Genomic DNA, 19,342 nt, shown 5'->3' with positions numbered 1-19,342 from the left:
CAGAGGAGTGGTGCAAGATGAGCGATGATGCTTCTAGGATAAAGAGCATAGACCTATGTACCCTACTTTTGGTTGCTCAGTGGCTGCGTCCCTGCCAAAGAATTCCATCAGTTGATAAAGCTGCCAGGCTAACTATAGAAAGCAGAGAATGAAATACACATGCGATCCATAGTGCATTGCACCACAGTGACTTTATCAACCCTTTTCACTTTGTGACTGGGCAAGGTGATGCAAGTGCAGGCAGCCTCAGTAACCTCCCTGATGCACCAGCATCAAAAAAGTGTCTGCAGCATAATTGAAAGTTCAAAGTTTGTAAGAAAGTTACGATCAAATTATGTATATTTCACCAGATACTAACTTGAGATTTTTTTTGCAGATATTTACAGGAAAATAAAGAAATAGAACTTAAGAAAAAACTAGACATAAACAAAGGCTGACGAACAACCAATGTGCAAAAGAAAACAACATGTGCAAATAATTTTTTAAAAATTTGGAGAACATAAATTGTACAGACTTGAAAGTGAGTCTGTAATTTGTGGAAGCAATTCAGAGTTGAAGCAAGTAAAGTTGTTCGCTTTGGTACAGGGTAATAACTGTTCCTGAACCTGGTGTGTGGGAACTAAGGCTCCTGCACCCCCTGCCTGATGGTAGAAATAAGAAGAAAGCATGGCCTGGATGGTGGGGGTCTTTGATGATGGATGCCGTTTTCATGTGGCAGCGCTTCGTGTACATGTGGTCAAAGGTGCGGAGGACTTCGCCTCCGGTGGACTGGGCTACACCCACCACTTTCGGTAGACTTCTGCAAATATTCCTGCTTTAAAACAGCAACATTAAATTTCAAATCAATATCGCTTCACATGGAATTATTCAAGTGGTTTTATTATGTTATTCTCTGTTTATCATAAAACTGGATTTTCTCTGAAATAAAGACACCGTTTTGTGATTTCTGACGAAGGGTCTCGGCCTGAAAAGTCGACTGTACCTCTTCCTAGAGACGCTGCCTGGCCTGCTGCGTTCACCAGCAACTTTGATGTGTGTTGCTTGAATTTCCAGCATCTGCAGAATTCCTCGTGTTTTTGTGATTTCTACCTTGTGCACCATAAGGCCTTACAAACAGTTATTAAGTTATTCAGCAGTTATCTATTTTTGTTGGCAACCTTCAAGAGAGAAAGTCACTCTGGAGACCTCATCTGAATTCCTTTGGTGTTATAGATTACTTACTTATTGATTGATTGATTGAGATACAGTACAGAATAGGCCCTTCCAGCTCCTCGAGTTGCGCCACCCAGCGACTCCCCAAATTAACCCCAGCCTAATCACAGGACAACTTACAATGACGAATTACGTCCAATATGTCTTTGGACTATAGGAGGAAACTGGAACAACAGAGAAAACCCATGTATTCCTCGGAGAGGATGTACAGACACCTAACAGACGAGGCTGGAATTGAACTCTGAACTTCGACACACTGAGGTGTACTAATGCCATGCTAAGTGCTAAGCTATACCATGGCACCCATCCTTTATATCTACCCAAACAGGGCAACGTTACTTTAAATTAACAGATAAAGAAAATGTCTCTCATAGTGCAACACTCCCATGCTGAAGTTTCATCCTTGGTTTACACATGCATTCCTGGATTAGGAAATGGATCAAAAACTATCGCACCAAGCAAAGTGTAACCTATTCATCCTTCATTGCTCACGAGGAATGCAACTTAGCAGCGAGTGATGTTTCAAAATTTGGTTGCATTATGTAACATGAACAGTAGGCAACAACTTTGCACCCCAACAACAATTAAATACTAAGAAGAAAAGATCTGTTTAAGCTGCATGATGAGTGTCTCATTATTGTATTTGCCCATCCGTTTATGCAATTTGTCCTTTTTATTTTTCACTACTGGAAGCTAGCCACCCTTTCTGTTTTAGAAAAAAAATAACACAATAATGGAAATTAAAATCAGGGAACTGGAAGAAAGGCATTAAGTATAAAAAGAACACACACAAAATGCTGGAAGAACTCAGCAAGTCAAGCAGCGTCAATGGAGAATAATAAATAGATGACTTCCTTCATCAGGATGAATAATTCCTGATCCTTAGCTTGAAATGTCAACTCTCAACCCTATTCTCTTGCCTTCTCCCCAAAACCTTTGACACGCTGACAAACCAAGAACCTAGCAACCTCTGTTTTAAATATACTCAATGACTTGGCCTCCACAGCTGTCCATGTGAATAAATTCCACAGATCACCACCCTCCAGCAAAATAATTTTTTTCCTCTTCTCTGTTCTAAAAAGATGTCCTTCTATTCTGAGGCTGTGCCCTCTGTTCCTCAACTCCCCCTTTACAGGAAACATCTTCTCCACAACCACTCTATTTACACCTTTTAATATTGGATATATTCCAGTGAGATTCCCCCTCATTCTTCTAAACTCTATCGAGTACAGTCCCAGTGCCATCAAACCTCATGTTAATGATTTCATTTCTGGAATCAATCTCGTGCACCTCTTCCGGACACTCTCCAATACCAGCAAATCTTTTCTTAGATAAGGGGCCCAAAACTGCTCAAAATACTCCAAGTGCGATCTGACCAATGCTTTATAAAGCCCAGGCATTACATCCTAGCTTTTGTATTCTAGTCCACACAAACGAATTGCATTTGCCTTCCTTACCACCGACTTAACCTGCAAATTAACCTTTTGGGAATCCTGCACATGGAGTCCCAAGGCCCTTTTCACCTGCTTGAGCGTGGGGTGGGGGGGGGGGGGGAAGAGAGACAGCTTTGAGTTTCTAATGCTTTTCTGTTGTTCATTCTTTGGGGTTCTCTTCTCTTTTTTTGTGGATGTCTGTGAAGAGTAAGAATGTCAGGTTGTATACTCTATACATTCTCTGATATTAAAATTGGAACCTCTGAATTTTGAGTTTTCTCCTCATCTAGAAAATAGTCCATGGTTTATTCCTTCTACCAAACTGCTTTACCATGCATTTCCTTACATAGAAATATAGAAACATAGAAAACCTACAGCACAATACAGGCCCTTCGGCCCACAAAGCTTTGCCGAACCTGTCCTTACCTTAGAAATTACCTAGGGTTACCCATAGCCCTCTATTTTTCTAAGCTCCATGTACCTGTCCAGGAGTCTGTTAAAAGACCCTATCATATCCGCCTCCACCATTGTCACTGGCAGCCTATTCCACGCACTCACCCCTCTCTGGGTAAAACACTTACCTGTGACATCTCCTCTGTACCTACTTCCAAGCACCTTAAAACTGTGCCCCCTTGTGTTAGCCATTTTAACCCTGGGAAAAAGTCTCCGAATATCCACACGATCAATGCCTCTCATCATCTTATACACCTCTATCAGGTCACCTCTCATCCTCTGTCGCTCCAAAGCAAAAAGGCCGAGTTCACTCAACCTGTTCTCATAAGGCATGCTCCTCAATCCAGGCAACATTCTTGTAAATTTCCTCTGCACCCTTTCTAAGGCTTCCACATCCTACACTATACTCCATCTGCCACTTCTTTGTCCATTCTCCCAATCTGACTAAGTCCTTCTGCAGACACACTGCTTCCTCGACACCACCTGCCCCTCCATCTATCATTGTATCGCCCGCAAACTTGGCCAGAAAGCCATCAATTCCTCCATATAGCATAAAAAGCAGTCCCAACATTGACCCCTGTGGCACACTACTAGACACTGGCAGCCAACCATAAAAGACTCCCTTTATTACCACTCTGCGTCCTGACAGTCAGCCAATCTTCTATCCATTCTAGCAACTTTCCTGTAAAACCATCGGGTCTCGTTGTGTTAAACAGCCTCATTTGTAACACCTTGTCAAACACTTTCTGAAAATCCAAATAAGCAACACACACTGAATCCCCTTTGTCTATCCTGCCTGTTATTTCCTCAAAGAGTTCCAACAGATTTGTCAGGCAAGATTTTCCTTCGAGGGAACCATGATGGCTTTGACACATTTAATGACTCCAAAATCTTTCCAACCACTGAAGTCAGATTAGCTGTCCTATATTTTCCTTTCTTCTATCTCCTTTCCTTCTTAGAGAGTGGAGTGACATTTGCAATTTCCAGTCCTCCAGAACCATTCCAGAATATATTGATTCTTGAAAGATCTTTACAAATGCCTCCACAACCTCTTCAGTTACCTTCTTCAGAACCCTTGGATGTTAAATCCTGTCCCTCTGGTCCAGGTGACCTATCACCTTGGCAACTTCAGAAACACCTTTTCCTTAGTAATAGCAATGACACTCACTGCTGCCCTGACACTCTCACATTTTTTTAGCATTCTGCTTATGTCTTCCACAGTGAAGACAGATGCAAAATACTTATTAAGTTTGCCTGCTATTTATTTGTCCTCCATTATTACCTCTCTAGCCTCGTTTTCCAGTACTCCAATATCCACTCTTGTCTTTCTTTTACTCTTTAAAATATCTGAAAAAGAAACATTTTGTACCCTCTTTTATATTATTGGCTAGCTTGCCTTCACATTTTTTTTCTCTTTTTATGGCTTTACTTGCCTTCAGTTGGCTTCTAAAAGCTTTCCAATCCTGCACTTTTCCACTAATTTTTGCTATATTATATTTTCTCTTTTGCCTCTCTTTGACATCTTTTGTCAGCCACAGTTGCCTCATCCACCCTTTAGAATAATTCTACATCTTTGGGATGCATCTATCCTGCTCCTTCGAGTTGTTCCAGAAACTGCAGTCATTGCTATTCTGCCATCATCCCTGCCAGTATCACCTTCCAATCAACTTTGGCCAGCTTCTCTTCATGTCTCTGTAATTCCCTTTACTGCTCTATAATACAGATATGTTCAATTTTAGCTTCCCCTTCTCAAACTTCAGGGTGAATTCTATATATTGTGATTACTGTCTCCGAAGGGCTCATTTACCTTGAGCTCCCTAATCAAATCTGCGTCATTACCTAACACTCAATCCAGAAATGCCACTCCCTTGGTGGGCTCAACCACCAGCTGTTCTAAAAAGCCACCTCGTAGGCATTCTATAAACTTCCTTCCTTGGGATCCAGCATCAACCTGATTTTCCCATTCTGCCTGCAAATTGGAATACCCCATGTCTATTACAACATTATACCCTCATTACATGCATTTTTTTAATCTCCCATTGTAATTTGTAGCCTACACCTTGGCTACTGTTCAGATGTCTGTATATAACACCCATCAGGGTCTTTTTACCTTTGCAGTTTCTTGACTAACTACAAGTTTACATCTTCTGATCCTGTGTCATCTCTTTCTAAGGATTGATTTCATTTGTTACCAACAAAGCCACCCACCCCTCTGCCTACAACCTGTCCTTTCAATACAATGCATATCCTTGGATGTTGAGCTCCCAACTATGATCTTCTTTCAAGCAAGAGTCAGCGATGCCCACAACATCATACTGCCAATCTCTAACCGCACTGCAAGACCATTTATCTTATTCTGTATGCTGTGTGCATGCAAATATAACACCTTCAGTCCTGTATTCATCACCTTTTTCAATTTTGGCCCATATTACACTTTAACGCATCCCACTGACTGTAAATTTGCCCTATCTTTCCTCACAGTCTCACTACACACTGCAACTAGTTGTACTGTAAATCAACTGCCTCATTATCAGCTCTATCACTGTGGTTCCAACCCATCTGCCAAATTAGTTCAAACCCTCCTCAACAGCCTAGCAAACAAGGATCTTGATCCTCCTCGAGTCATGTGTACCCAGTCCTTTTTGTACAGGTCGTACCTTCCCCAGAAGAGATCAGAGTGATTCAGAAACCTGAACCCCTGCCCCCTTTACCAATTCTTCAGCCATACATTCATCTGCCAAATCATCCCATTCTTACCCTCAGAGGCATATTTTTAAAATTATGTCTGTGCATAAGTTTTCATAAATCCTATTGTTTTTCTTTCCTTCTTGTAAATGCCTGCAAGGTAGTAAATGGTAACAAATATGTAATTTGATAATAAATTTACTTTGAAACTTTAAACATGTTCAGGTGCACAAGCAGTAATCTAACATGAAGAGTTTCTATCACCAAGATCCAGTCTGTGGCCACGTAAGTATAGCAGGAAAGCAAACTACCTTAAAACAGGTGTCATTTGCTCCCCTTAAGTACCATGACACATCACTTCAAAAAATCAGCCATTCAGTGTTGTGTCCTGTGAATAACGACTTCTGTCTTTTCGACTCTGGACAGAAGCTGAAGAACATGAAGTGTTAAGTCTTTCACTTCCAAAGACTTTGTGTTGCCACAGTGCTCACAGATATGAGTGTAGAGTTCAGTTTAATCCACTCCACTGAAGGAACAATCGAGGAAGCCCCTGTTCCTGAAACAAGCAAGATCAAGGCAATCTACAAAATGGAGCACGGGCCATCACAATCCAGAGGTTCAGGATAAAGATGGCCACCATAACAGCAGGCAGAACTGTCCAGACAGGTCTGCAGAAGATCCCCGAACCGTTTCAGCAGTGGCTTTGGCAAACAACTTAAGGACTCACTGCTTCTTGTAGATTTGTGATAGAAATACGGTTCCACAAACATCCTTGAAGGGTGGGTTCTGCAGATGACTTCACCCTCAAAGCTGCCATGCACAACTGCCCTCCCTCGACATCTGATCTGCAGATCCAGATTGTGCAGTGTTCCGGCGATCTGAGGCAATATGTGGAAATTACAAAAGTCCTCACTCGGCACCGCTGTGGTCAATGGTGCCAGCCTTCTATAGCAGCAAGTGGGCTTCTTAATATTCTCAGGAGACAGCAGGATGAGTGTCAGATTTGTTTGTGGCCTGGCCCTATAGAAAACTTCACTTTGGGCTAATGAACACTTCGCATGCCTGTGTAACAGGCCAATGCTTCAAGTGGTGGGAAAATCCCGTATTTTCTTGAATACTCTGTGCACATTGTGAGTGTGCCGAACTTGACAGAAAGTTGCTGCTTACATCGCCTGAACTTCCGATTATTGTGCTTTCACAATTTATTCTAACATCAATTTTCTGTTGCACAGCCGAAGAAAGGGTTTCCAACCCAATCCAAGCTGCAGCCTGATACTTTAACTAAGATCTATATGGTTCTCCCATCTGTTGCTATAGAAGCTATCTATGAGAAAACATATCAAATTTTATTATAAAGATTTTCAAGATATTTTCCTTTTTGCTGGAAATTAATTGAAGGAGCCATAATCTTATTTCATTTTTTTCTACAGAAAGCATAGTATTATTTTTATTCCATCAGGTAAGACTGGGAAGGCGGCATTTATTACTCACCCCTAGTTGCCTTGAAGGTATAAACTACCAACCATACTGTCTGCGATAGGACTGACATGCAAGTGAGACAGCACAGCACAGGAAAAGGATGGTCCCTACCCTGAAGGCACCAGTGAATTAGATGTTTTAATGAATAAAGATGGCACTTCTCAACCAGAATTTTTACCAACTGTTTTGAAACATCAATCATATTACTTAGTGAAGCTGGAAATGATCCCATGAAACTCTCTCATTTCATTGGCAAGGTACCATAATCAACAGGATATCAAACAAATCCTGCTGAAAATACCTAGGTCACTGTCCTCATAATCACTAGTTTCCTTATGTGCAGATAAGAAATCAGCTACTAAGGAGCAACAACTTAGTTTTAATTTATAAATTATTCTCTCATCTTTATATCTATTAATCATCATAACAATTCTTAAACAAAGAAAAATCTTAAATGAATCCATATGCAATCTTTTCAGAAATAAAGCATGTGTTAATTACCGATGTCCTGTATTCATTTTAAAACACAGACTTGTAAAAAGACATCATGAGATCAAGATACATAATGTGCTTACCTGAATCTTTGGATGAACTGATATTAAAGAAGCTACAACACAGATAAGTGTGTTGAAGCTAATAACAAATTTATTTTCAATACAATCATCTACTGCAGTGTAGAATACATAGCAGAGGACTGCAGTGGTTAACGACAGAACGTAGTTAAGACAGGTAACTGATAGAAGTGCTGAAAAGACAGAACACAGAATAATGTGATTAAAATGTTATGATGACAACACCAATAATTTCAGAACAAAGTCTTTAAATCACAGATTATTATGCAGAAGAAATAAATGCCACTTTGTACTATTCATTAGAAAGGATGACAAAGCACAAACTAAAAGTGCACTTTAATAAAGTGCTGAAATACTGCCCAATCTTGAAGACCTTGTCTGATAATTGTATGTTTTATCCTGCTGCCTAGCTCCTCTCAGCTATCCCCGAAACTAATTGGGTTTTCCCGACACATAAGCATTTTTTTTCTTTCCTCCTTATTCTCAATTTTCTGACTGAATCCATTCACTTGTGCAGAGATGTTTGACTTCCAGGTGTGTGCCCTGCAAAGCAGGGCTTTAGCTGATCCATTTCAGTTTGAACTGTTTTGCTTTGTATGGGCTGGTGTTTAAATCATTTAACACATAAAGCTCAATTTCAACAGCAAACACAACCAGCTCCATGTGGGGAGAGGGCTAATCTGGCAGCAGGGCTGCCCAACTTTGCTTCCAAGCAATCAGCTAGATGACCACCAAATCTAAAGATATTATTGTAATATAAGGTACATTATTGAGGCTTCCATTTTTCCAGTTGCATTTTCTTAGTTGGACCTTTGAGCTTAAGAGTGCAGTTTGCTTATATTGCCCATTCTTCAAGTTACCTTCATCTAAACATTCCCTAAAAAGGAGGCAAAGATCAGGTGCAGCATGCCATAAAGCTTTAGCCAGTAATAAAACAAAGTATTGCAGTGTCTGAAATTTCCATGAAGACACTAAGTAAATAGACATTCATCTTTTGTTCTGGGATATTGCACAGTAAAGAAAAATTGGGGCTCACGAGTCAAAAGCAGCAAGAGTTCTCAGATTCAGATGTTGAAAATGTTGTGTGGTGACATCTAGTGGTGATACATATTAAAGCAACCTGTAAAAATACAACACACACAAAATGCTGGAGGAACCCAGCAGGCCAGGCGGCATCCAGGGAAAAGAGTACAGTCGATGTTTCGGGTGGAAAACCTTTTCTGTACTCTTTTCCTGGATGCTGCCTGTCCTGCTGAGTTCCTCCAGCATTTTGTGTGTGTGTGTTGCTCAGATTTCCAGCATCTGCAGATTTTCTCTTGTCTGTAAAAGCACAAGTTTAGAAATGACAAACACAAGAGATTCTGCAGATGCTGGAAGTGATGCAGCCAGTGTGAATTCTCTCCACGGTACATCTGTAGAAATTTGAGTCTTCTCAAGCTCCTCATGAAATATAGCTGCTGTCATGGTTAGATACTTAGAGATATTGACCCCCAGGAATTTGAAATTGCTCACTCTTTTCACTTCTGATCCCTCAATGAGGACTGGTGTGTGTTCCCTCACCTTTTCTGAAGTCCACAATTGCTGGAATGAAGTGCCAGAAAGTCCTATTCCGTGCTGCATTGCTCAATAACACCTGATGGAAATCCACATGGTCATGGGGAGAATATATAAACTCCTTACAGACAGCACCAGAATTGAACTCTGAGCTCTGGGACAGCCCAAGTGCTCTATTGCTCACCTTTGACGGGAAATGTTCTCAGAGGCTAGATGCAAAGCAAAAAGCTGTAGTGCTTATGCGAGGGAATGTGCCCAAATACCACCACCAGTTCAGAGTCAGTGCAGGAAAAGTAACTTCATTCATTTGATTTAAGAACATAAGCAGTTGAGTTTTAGGTTCAATTAACCTTTGCAATTACATGTGTTTCATTAAATAAATTCTTATTGTTTAAGTGCAATGGATATATTGTGTGCTATAGTGTTTGTAGAATGTTCAAAAATCATTTTAAAATGTTCACCTTTTTAATTTACTGAAGTTGAATATTGTTTTAAATTAATTTATTAGTTTTTATTAATATTTTATACTAGTTAATTATTTAAATAAATTTCAATTCTTTATATCACAGTCTCTGAAAAGTACTTAGGGTCAGAAAGCCATCAGGGCAACACCAGGAGAGGGCTTGGTAAATGACGCCATTCACTCTGCCTGGCCAAAGGGCTGCAGCAACGAGGTTATCAGGATTTTATATAGGTGTCACAAACAAGAGAAAATCTGCGGATGCTGAAAGTCAAAGTAATACACACAAAACGCTGGAGGGACTCAGCAGGCTAGGCAGCATCTGTGAAAAAGAATGAACAGTCAATGTTTCGGGCCAAAGACCTTCAACAGGACATTTTGTATTTAACATCTATGTGGCAGCAGAAGTTAGTGCTATCACAGGCATTGTGTGAAAGGTGAATGTGAGACACAGTTCAAGCCAAGAGCAATCTTGCCCAATATTTGAACTTTGCACTATTAGAAGAAGGGACAGAGATCCAGTGACTGTAAATTCTAAATTAGAACAATACTGGTTACTTTTTGGCAATATTAATTGGAATACAAAATGAGTTTCTTTTCCAGATTATCCCCATGATTACTCTGGTTATCCTAGCAGAGACAGCACCTTTCCCTACCCACCCTGAAGCTTAACAAACTTATTTTATCTCTTTTCTAGTTCTGACTAAGGTTCATCCACCTGAAATGTTAAGCTCTGTTCATCTTCCCATGGATATCACCAGGCCTTCAGTGTGCTCCCGACATTTTCTATTTTAGTTTCGGACTTACAGCATCTGCAATTTTTCACTTTTATTTTCGTGGACTCATTTTTCTGTGGCCTGAGATTCCAGCACACAAACATCAAAGCTTCAGCTGTGCTGTTTATTATTATATATTGTCACTTAAATGGTAAGTGAAAAAGTGAACTCTTTCAAAGTAGTAGGAAAATGTACAAATAAAGGCTGAGTTATGCATGAGTTTAATTATGAAGAGTAGCTAAATGAGCAACTGAATATTGAAAAGCCTAGATCGGGGGCTCACAACCATTTTTATACCATGGACCAATAGATACCATTAAACAAGGTGTATTTGGACCCCAGGTAGGGAACCACTGGCCTAGATAGAGTGGAGGTGGAAAAGATGTTTCCTATAGTGAGGGAGGCCATGACCAGAGAGCACAGGCTCAGAATAGAAGGACGTCCCTTCAGAACAGAGATGAGGAGGAATTTTTTTAGCCAGAAGGTGGTGAATCTGTGGAATTCTTTCCCACAGACGGTTGTGGAGGCCACGTCATTGGGTATATTTAAAGCAGAGGTTGATAGGTTCTTAATTAGGAAGGGCATCAAAGGTTATGGGAAGAAAGCACGAGAATGGGGTTGAGAGGGATAATAAACAAGTCATGATGGATTGGCGGAGCATACTTAATGGGCCAAATGACCCAATTCTGCTCCTTTGGAACTACCACAATATTACAGTATTAGTTATTAGTAAATACAAGAGATACTGTAGCTATACTTCATTAGGAGTTTGAAGCAATTTGGCATGTCAACAAATACACTCAGAAACTTCTATAGATGTACCGTGGAGAGCATTCTGACAGGCTGCATCACTGTCTGGTATGGAGGGGCTACTGTACAGGACCGAAAGAAGCTGCAGAAGGTTGTAAATACAACTTGGGCACTAGCCTACAAAGTACCCAGGACATCTTTAGGGATCGGTGTCTCAGAAAGGCAGCGTCCATTATTAAGGACCTCCAGCACCCAGGGCATGCCCTTTTCTCACTGTTACCATCAGGTAGGAGGTACAGAAGCCTGAAGGCACACACTCAGTGATTCAGGACCAGCTTCTTCCCAACTGCCATCCGATTCCTAAATGGACATTGAAGCTTTGGACACAAGTTCACTTTTTTTCAAAAATATAAAGTACTTCTGTTTTTGCACATTTTTTAATAATCTATTCAATGTGTAATTGATTTACTTGTTTATTTATTATGTTTTATTTTTTCTCTCTCTCTGCTATATTCTGTATTGCATTGAGCTGCTGCTGCTAAGTTAACAAATTTCACGTCACATGTCGGTGATAATAAACCTGATTCTGATTCTGTGATGTTTTAAATCCAGAGTAACACACACAAAATGCTGGAGGAACTCGGCAGGTCAGGAAGCATGGACGGGAATGAATAAGCAGATGGTGTTTTGGGCCGAGACCATTCTTCAGGACTGGGTAGGAAGGGGGAAGATGTGCAGAGGTGAAGGAGGGCTAGCTAGAAGGTGACAGGTGAAGCCAGGTGAGTGGATAGTTAAGAGTGAGAAGAAGACAATGCAATGAGGAACTGACTGACCTTCCGAGGGTCAGAGACTATTCCAGTCATTTGAAGTGCACATAATTCCTGAGTTTCACAAAAAAGGCTAGTGTAGTATCTTATCAATGCATTCAGAAAATCCAGATACATTATACCCACACCTTCCACTTGGGGATCTTCGAGGCTCGGGTTCTTGGAGCTTGGCTGCGGGATCTTCGAGGCTCGGGTTCTTGGAGCTTGGCTGTGGGATCTTCGAGGCTCGGGTTCTTGGAGCTTGGCTGCGGGATCTTCGAGGCTCGGGTTCTTGGAGCTTGGCTGCGGGATCTTCGAGGCTCGGGTTCTTGGAGCTTGGCTGCGGGATCTTCGAGGCTCGGGTTCTTGGAGCTTGGCTGCGGGATCTTCGAGGCTCGGGTTCTTGGAGCTTGGCTGCGGGATCTTCGAGGCTCGGGTTCTTGGAGCTTGGCTGCGGGATCTTCGAGGCTCGGGTTCTTGGAGCTTGGCTGCGGGATCTTCGAGGCTCGGGTTCTTGGAGCTTGGCTGCGGGATCTTCATCTTGAAATGCAGAGGCTGATAACTCAGAGGCTGGATCTGAGAAACTGACTGGGAACTGAACATCAACATAGAACCTGGACTTAGACAAGCCAGGAATCAACCTCTCCACACCAAGGTAGGACAGGTTCACCTGTTGGGTAACAGCAGGACAGCCGGACTTACCCAACAGAGGCAGACAAGACATGTCCCCCCGCAGGGCAACAACAAAACAGCCTGACTTACCCCACAGAGGCAAGGACAAGAAGAGACAAACACCAAAGAACAACAGACAATTCCATCTCTGCTTCAAGGTTGCTCCAAGTCACAGTTACAGCCAGCAACCTCCACTGGCTACAGAAACAGCCAGATCCCTACCTGCAAAGACTACTCTAATGAGTGGCAACAAGGCTCCATGAAGCAGTGGTCCTCCAATCAGGCCTAGAGATCACAAATGGTTTCACTAGCCTTCCATCAGCAGGTTGCTCCAAGGAGGACTGACAAGACAAACCAGCAGCCCATACTCAGCCCAAAGGCCACATATATTCCAAGCCCAAAGATGGGAATCAGGTACCTATGATTAACTCAACCAAACGAGGGACAGCTGGAAGACCCGGAGTCCTGAATCCACGGACCGGACCGTGAACCGGAATGCGGACTTCATAGACCGGACCATGACACCTCCGCCTTAAATACACCCACTGACCTGGCCTCCACAGCTGTATGTAGCAACAAATTCACCACCTCTGGCTAAATAAATTCCTTCTCATCTCTATTCTAAATGCACATCTCTCTATTCTAAGTCTTTGCCCTCTGGTCCTATACTCCCCCATTCTCGGAAACATCCTCTCCACATCCACTTTATCTAGGCCTTTCAATATTCAATAGGCTTCAATGAGCTTCCCCCCTCATTCTTCTAAATTCCAGCGAGTACAGGGCTACAGCCATTAAACACTCCTCATACAATAAACCTTTCATTCCCAGGATTGTACTCATGAACCTCCTCTGAACCCTCTACAAAGTCTGCACATCTTTCCTTACAACACACATCAAAGTTGCTGGTGTACACAGCAGGCCAGGCAGCATCTCTAGGAAGAGGTACAGTCGACGTTTCAGGCCGAGACCCTTCATCAGGACTAACTGAAGAAAGAGGAATCTCTTACTAGCTCTTTCTTCAGTTAGTCCTGACGAGGGGTCTCGGCCTGAAACGTCGACTGTACCTCTTCCTAGAGATGCTGCCTGGCCTGCTGCGTTCACCAGCAACTTTGATGTGTGTTGCTTGAATTCCCAGCATCTGCAGAATTTCTCGTGTTTACATCTTTCCTTAGCTAAGGGGCCCAAAAGTGTTCATAATATTACAATTGCTTGCAAAGCCTCAGCCTCGAATCCTTGCTTTTGTACTCCACTCTTCTTGAAAGGGTAGCTTCATCACCAACTCAACCTGCAAGTTAACCATTAAGGAATCCTGCACGGCGACTCCCCAGACCTTTTGTACCTCAGACTCAGATTTTTGAATTTTCAGCCCATTTCGAAACTAGTCTACGCTTTTGTTCTTTGTACTAAAGTCCATGACCATACACTTCCCGACACTGTATTCCATCTGCCACTTCTTTGCCCATTCTCCTAAGCTGCCTAAGTCCTTCTGCTTCCTCAACACTACCTGCCCCTCTAATGTTCTGTAAAAAAAAAGCAATTAGCACTAAAGTTTTAAATCTATCTACTGATGGCTCCTGCTTAATTCAGGGCAGCTTCACTTTGACCTTTGAGTAGATATCCCTCCAGCCTTCTCCTGGAGATGGACATAGGGTCCAATCAAATAAAGAGACTGAGGAGCAGTCAAACAATGAGGCATTTGTGTCTATAAATGTGTCTTGTTTCAGGAGACATTGCTTATTCTGAGCATAGTTTTTTTGAAATATTTGCACAAGGCTTTAAGACTCAGAGAGCAAGTGCTTCAGTTTTTCTTCAGCAGCAAAAGCAGGTAGAAGAGAAGAAATGTCTTCAAGTTCTGCTTGCTTTATCCCTGAGACTGAATTCAGTTTTACCAGGCTAACAATGCCCCAGTTGTAATAAAGAATGCAAAAATGTGAATTTTACTCTCCTGATATGTATCTTTCCTCCCACAGCATCTATTCAATGCTTCTGTTGTGTCTTGCGCTTCAGAGCACAGCTTTCCTGAAAGACAGTTTCCCACCAGCAAGGAGCGGAGCAGGTCATTCTGATCCTGCCTCCCTGTTTTTCAGAATAGAAGCATGTCCCTTTAGAACAGAGATGAGGAGGAATATCTTTAGCCAAAGGGTGGAATTCATTGTCATTGATGGCCAAGTCATTGGCATATTTAAAGTGGAGGTTGATAGGTTCTTGATTAGCAAGGGAGACAAAAGTTACAGGGAGAAGGCAGCAGAAGGGGTTGAGAGGGACATTACACAGTCATGATTGAATGGTAAAGGCACGATAGGCTGAATGGCCTAATTCTGCTCCTATGTTTTATGGTTGGAAATATTAACAATGCTGTCACATGTCCCTGGTGTACAGATGGTTCCCCTCACTTCCGGGGAGTAAAAAGTTGGTATGTGACAATGGAATAGAATCACTTTAGAAGAAAGAAGTGTGCCAAGACTTTGTGTTAAATTTCAGGATGGGGACTTCTGTGAGCTACTGATCACCTACACAAAAGACGGAACTGAGAGGTTGTTTTCAATTGTGATGTTGATCTTGGAAAAGATTGAGTGTGACAGGAGGTAAGGATCAGTACATATCCGTGACCTTATTTGAACTGAAGCCACAAAGCTTTGTATACTGTGATGTTGTAAACTGTAGTCACCCTCATCTTGCCATATCTCACTGTGAATCAATTATGCTCATTATATCTTGCTGGGTCATGGCTGGGGATCCTAATAGAGAAATCTATGATGTTAGCTAATAGAAGCCACTTATCTTGGACTTCTCATTCATCAGTCCAAAGGAAAACACTTCCCATTTCAGCAGCAATCTCTAGATGTTACTTAGACATTGGATCATCACCAGGGCTGATGGCCTTAGTTATAACAGGCGTTACAAGGAGGGTGAAGGATACTTATAGGATTGAATGATTTTGATCACTCCATCAGGACCCAATTTCTTCCTTTTATCAGCTTTTAATTTGAAAGCAACACACTTAAAATGCTGGAGGAACTCAGCAGGTCAGGCAGCATCTATGGAAAAGAGTAAACAGTCGACATTTCGGGCCAAGACCCTTCTTTGCAACTGAAAGAGAAGGGACGAGATGCCCAAATTAAAAGGTGGGGGGAAGAAGGCTAGTAGGGTGGTGAAGCCAGGTGGTTGGGTAAGGTCAAGGGCTGGAGAAGAAAGAATCAAAGAATCTGATAGGACAGGAGAGTGGACAATAGGAAAAAGGAAAGGGGGGAGAACCCGGGGGAAGTAATTGGCGGCTGAGAAGTAAAAGGTTAGAGTGGGTAATAGAGGGGGAGGGGAATTTTTGTTCACCAAGAGAAATCGATATTCAGTTCTGGATTACACTTTAACATTAATATTCTGAGGACCCACACTCAACATTTTAAAAACCTTTTCTAACCCTTCTGAATGGTCCATGAATACATGAACACGACCTCATAGTTTATCTTTTTGCACTATTTACTTATTTTGTAGCTTATCGTGATTTTCATGTCTTGCACTGTACTACTGTCACAAAACAACAAATTTCATTGCTCCCCCTAAAGCACATACTGTATATACTTAGACAGCCAGATACAAAATTCTGGCTTTTTTTTACCTGAAAGGTTATATACAACCACCATGTGACAGACTAATCACTTAGCTGATACATGCAGCTGTAGTTTTGAAAAATCCTCTGTGTCCTTCTGCAGGATGCAACTGTTACTATGCAATGGTGAGTAAATGCAACAATCTCATGCAGAACAACGATCTCACTCAGAACAACAATCCTATAGGTCACAACAATCTCATACCGAACAACAATCCTATACATCACAGTAATCTCACATCTCACACTGAACAACAATCTCATACTGAACAACAATCCTATACATCACAATAATCTCACACTGAACGACAATCCCATACATCTCAACACTCTCATACTGAACAAGGGGCTCGTCCTGAAATGTATTTTCGTTTGCTTCCCGCAGACTTTTGCATTGTAGAATTCTGTCCTGATTTTGACACTTTCCTTTCTGAGCATCTCTTTTTAAATTTCAACCCTGATTTTCTGTTCACTTCATGTTTAAACCTGTGAGAAGAAAGAACCTGTATTGCTAATAAAAGTACGCAAAGCACGGCAGGACACAGCAGGTGAGGCAGCATCTGTGGAGGGAAATGGACAGTCGATGTTTCAGATCGAGACAATTCATCTTGACTGGAAGGATTCACTTGAAGGATCTCAACCTGAAACACAGACTGTCTATTTCCCTCCACAGATGTTGCCTGGGTTCCTTCATCACTTTGTGTGTTGCTCTCTATTCCAGCCTCTACAGTCCCTTCTGCTTGAACTTTGAATTGTCTTTTATTCCTTTACATTGTTGTCAAGGTCAGGATTACTCCTCTAGAAACGTGGGCCCTGACAAAAAAAATGTTCCAGAGAGCAATTAGGAGTCAGTTCTTTGCTGTGACTTCAGAATCACATACACAAGATCAGATGGGGATGGGAAATTTTGTTTCCTTGAGATATTGTCAATTTGCTTTTGATTTGCAAATTGAGGGAAAACAAATAATAAGTTTGTAACGCTAATAAGTAATACTGAAGGATATTTTGTTCGACCTGAACAGGCAAAAAGATCTCAGTAAAACATTTTAGTCAGTTTACCATGGCAAGCTGGGTGTATTTGTAACATCCAATTGAGATTTTGCCTTTTGTGAGTTTTTGAAGACTTGCATTAATGGAATTAAATAAATTGATTCTTGGACTAAGTTTTATATTATGCAGTTAAGGATTGATCATATTATTTGATATCCATTTACTTTCTATTTACAAAACTGAAATAGATCTTTTTTTACTTACAGTATGTTTTAATTGATTAACAATTCAAAACAAAATGTCCTTTATCTTGACTGATAAAATGTTTCATGCTGATGAAACTTCGTCAATGCATAACAAATAATAAGGGTACATACCAAAATGCCAACATCGCGATCCACCCTCCTCTGATTTTTTCAGCCAGGATTCATTCCAGGAGTTGCCAAAGTCGATCAGCAGGACTAGTTGCGTTAGGATGAAACAAAAAGCACCAGCTGAACCAATTCCAAATGACACTAAATGGGGAATAATATTTGATCTTCATTAAAATAAACTGCAAATACAGTATACTAGTCCACTTCACCCTTAAGTTTTACTTTTATGTAAAATGTCCACATAAATGAAGGTCTCATCAACCATGACCTGCCGTAAGATTCCTTCTATCTGGCATCTCTGTGAGTCCGTGGGCACCTCGTTAGGCTAAAACTGCGTACCATTTCTTGCCATTACCTGTCATAGTCACCCATTAACTCTTAATTCCACAGTAATGTATGCTGTAATGATGTAGTATGCATCAATCTAGAATAATCTTTCTGACATTTAATGGAACATCTCATCTCCCTGGATGTGTATACACACACACACACACACACACACACACACACACACTTACTTTATCCCAAAGCAACATTCTAAATTATTCTATCAAACCCGGATGTGGAGGCAGTGTTAAGATGGCACTAAACGGCAACTCCTTTACTTGCATCTTCAGAAAAAGCTCTATTTCCATCTTAAATATCTTTATTTTTTCCTTCAAGGGTTCTTTTGAAGACCCTGGCCTGGAGTTAAACGCAGACTGCGGTTCTTTGCGGGAATGAGACCAGTTCTCGGGGTTTCAGGACTGGCCGTTATCCAACAATGCCAAGGGTTCGGCCTGAGAGTCCCGCTCGTATTTGGAAGCCTAAGATCTCGGGGCTCTGGAGACGGGCGGATCGAGGGTCGGTGTCACAGCAGGAGACTCGCGTGTCGTCGCGGGTGCCAGAAAATCTTTCACTGTGGGCCTGAAGACCCAAGATCTTTGTGATCTTTGGGCACAAAGCTCATAAAAAAGTAACAAAACGGACTTTTAACATCGTAAACCAGCGGGTTGTTGTTATGTCTCCCCTCTCACTGTGAAAATGGGGGACACCTCCCTCTCCCTTATTAGGGAGAGAGAGAACCTATGGTTTGTCGAATGCTGGATGAAATGCGAAGCCTTTGGGGTAACTGCAGCTCTATGTCTTTGCTATTACCTAGTTCACGCTTGTGCTAGGTGGTGGTGTTGATGTTTGCTTTATGTTTTGCCGGTGGGGGGGAGGGGGGATTGTTGCTCGCACATTTAACTGTCATTCATTCTTTGGGGGACTCCTCTGTTTTCGTGGACGTTTGCAAAGAAAAAGCATTTCAGGATGTATATTGTATACATTCCTCTGACATTAAATTGAACCTTTGAAATGTCCCATCATGATTCAGGTTGCTGCGTTTGGCTTTTAAATTGATAAAAGTCCTACAGCATGGAAAAAGGCCATTCCTCCCACCATATCTATACTAACCAATGGAGTTTTTCTTCTCAGTCACTGTAAGATCTGGAGGAGAGTTGTGCCATAATTTACCATCAACCCAGCCTGCAAGTTA

The 19,342-nt window shown here is 41.6% G+C and overlaps 1 protein-coding gene across 1 annotated transcript in view; it reads right to left on the bottom strand.

Moving 5' to 3' along the window:
* Positions 1-19,342, bottom strand: part of LOC140195227 (serine incorporator 1-like) — a 93,016-nt gene that overhangs the window by 15,617 nt on the left and 58,057 nt on the right. The window contains exons 5-6 of the mRNA XM_072253233.1: positions 17,827-17,964; positions 7,838-8,007 (exon numbers count right to left, since the gene is read on the bottom strand). Of these exons, the coding sequence (XP_072109334.1) occupies positions 7,838-8,007; positions 17,827-17,964 (308 nt within the window). The remainder of the gene's footprint in view (positions 1-7,837; positions 8,008-17,826; positions 17,965-19,342) is intronic.

Source organism: Mobula birostris, chromosome 1 (assembly GCF_030028105.1).
Source record: "Mobula birostris isolate sMobBir1 chromosome 1, sMobBir1.hap1, whole genome shotgun sequence".
Lineage (NCBI taxonomy): Eukaryota > Metazoa > Chordata > Chondrichthyes > Myliobatiformes > Myliobatidae > Mobula > Mobula birostris.
Note: the sequence above shows the minus strand (reverse complement) of the source record. Positions and strands in the feature narration are given on the sequence as shown.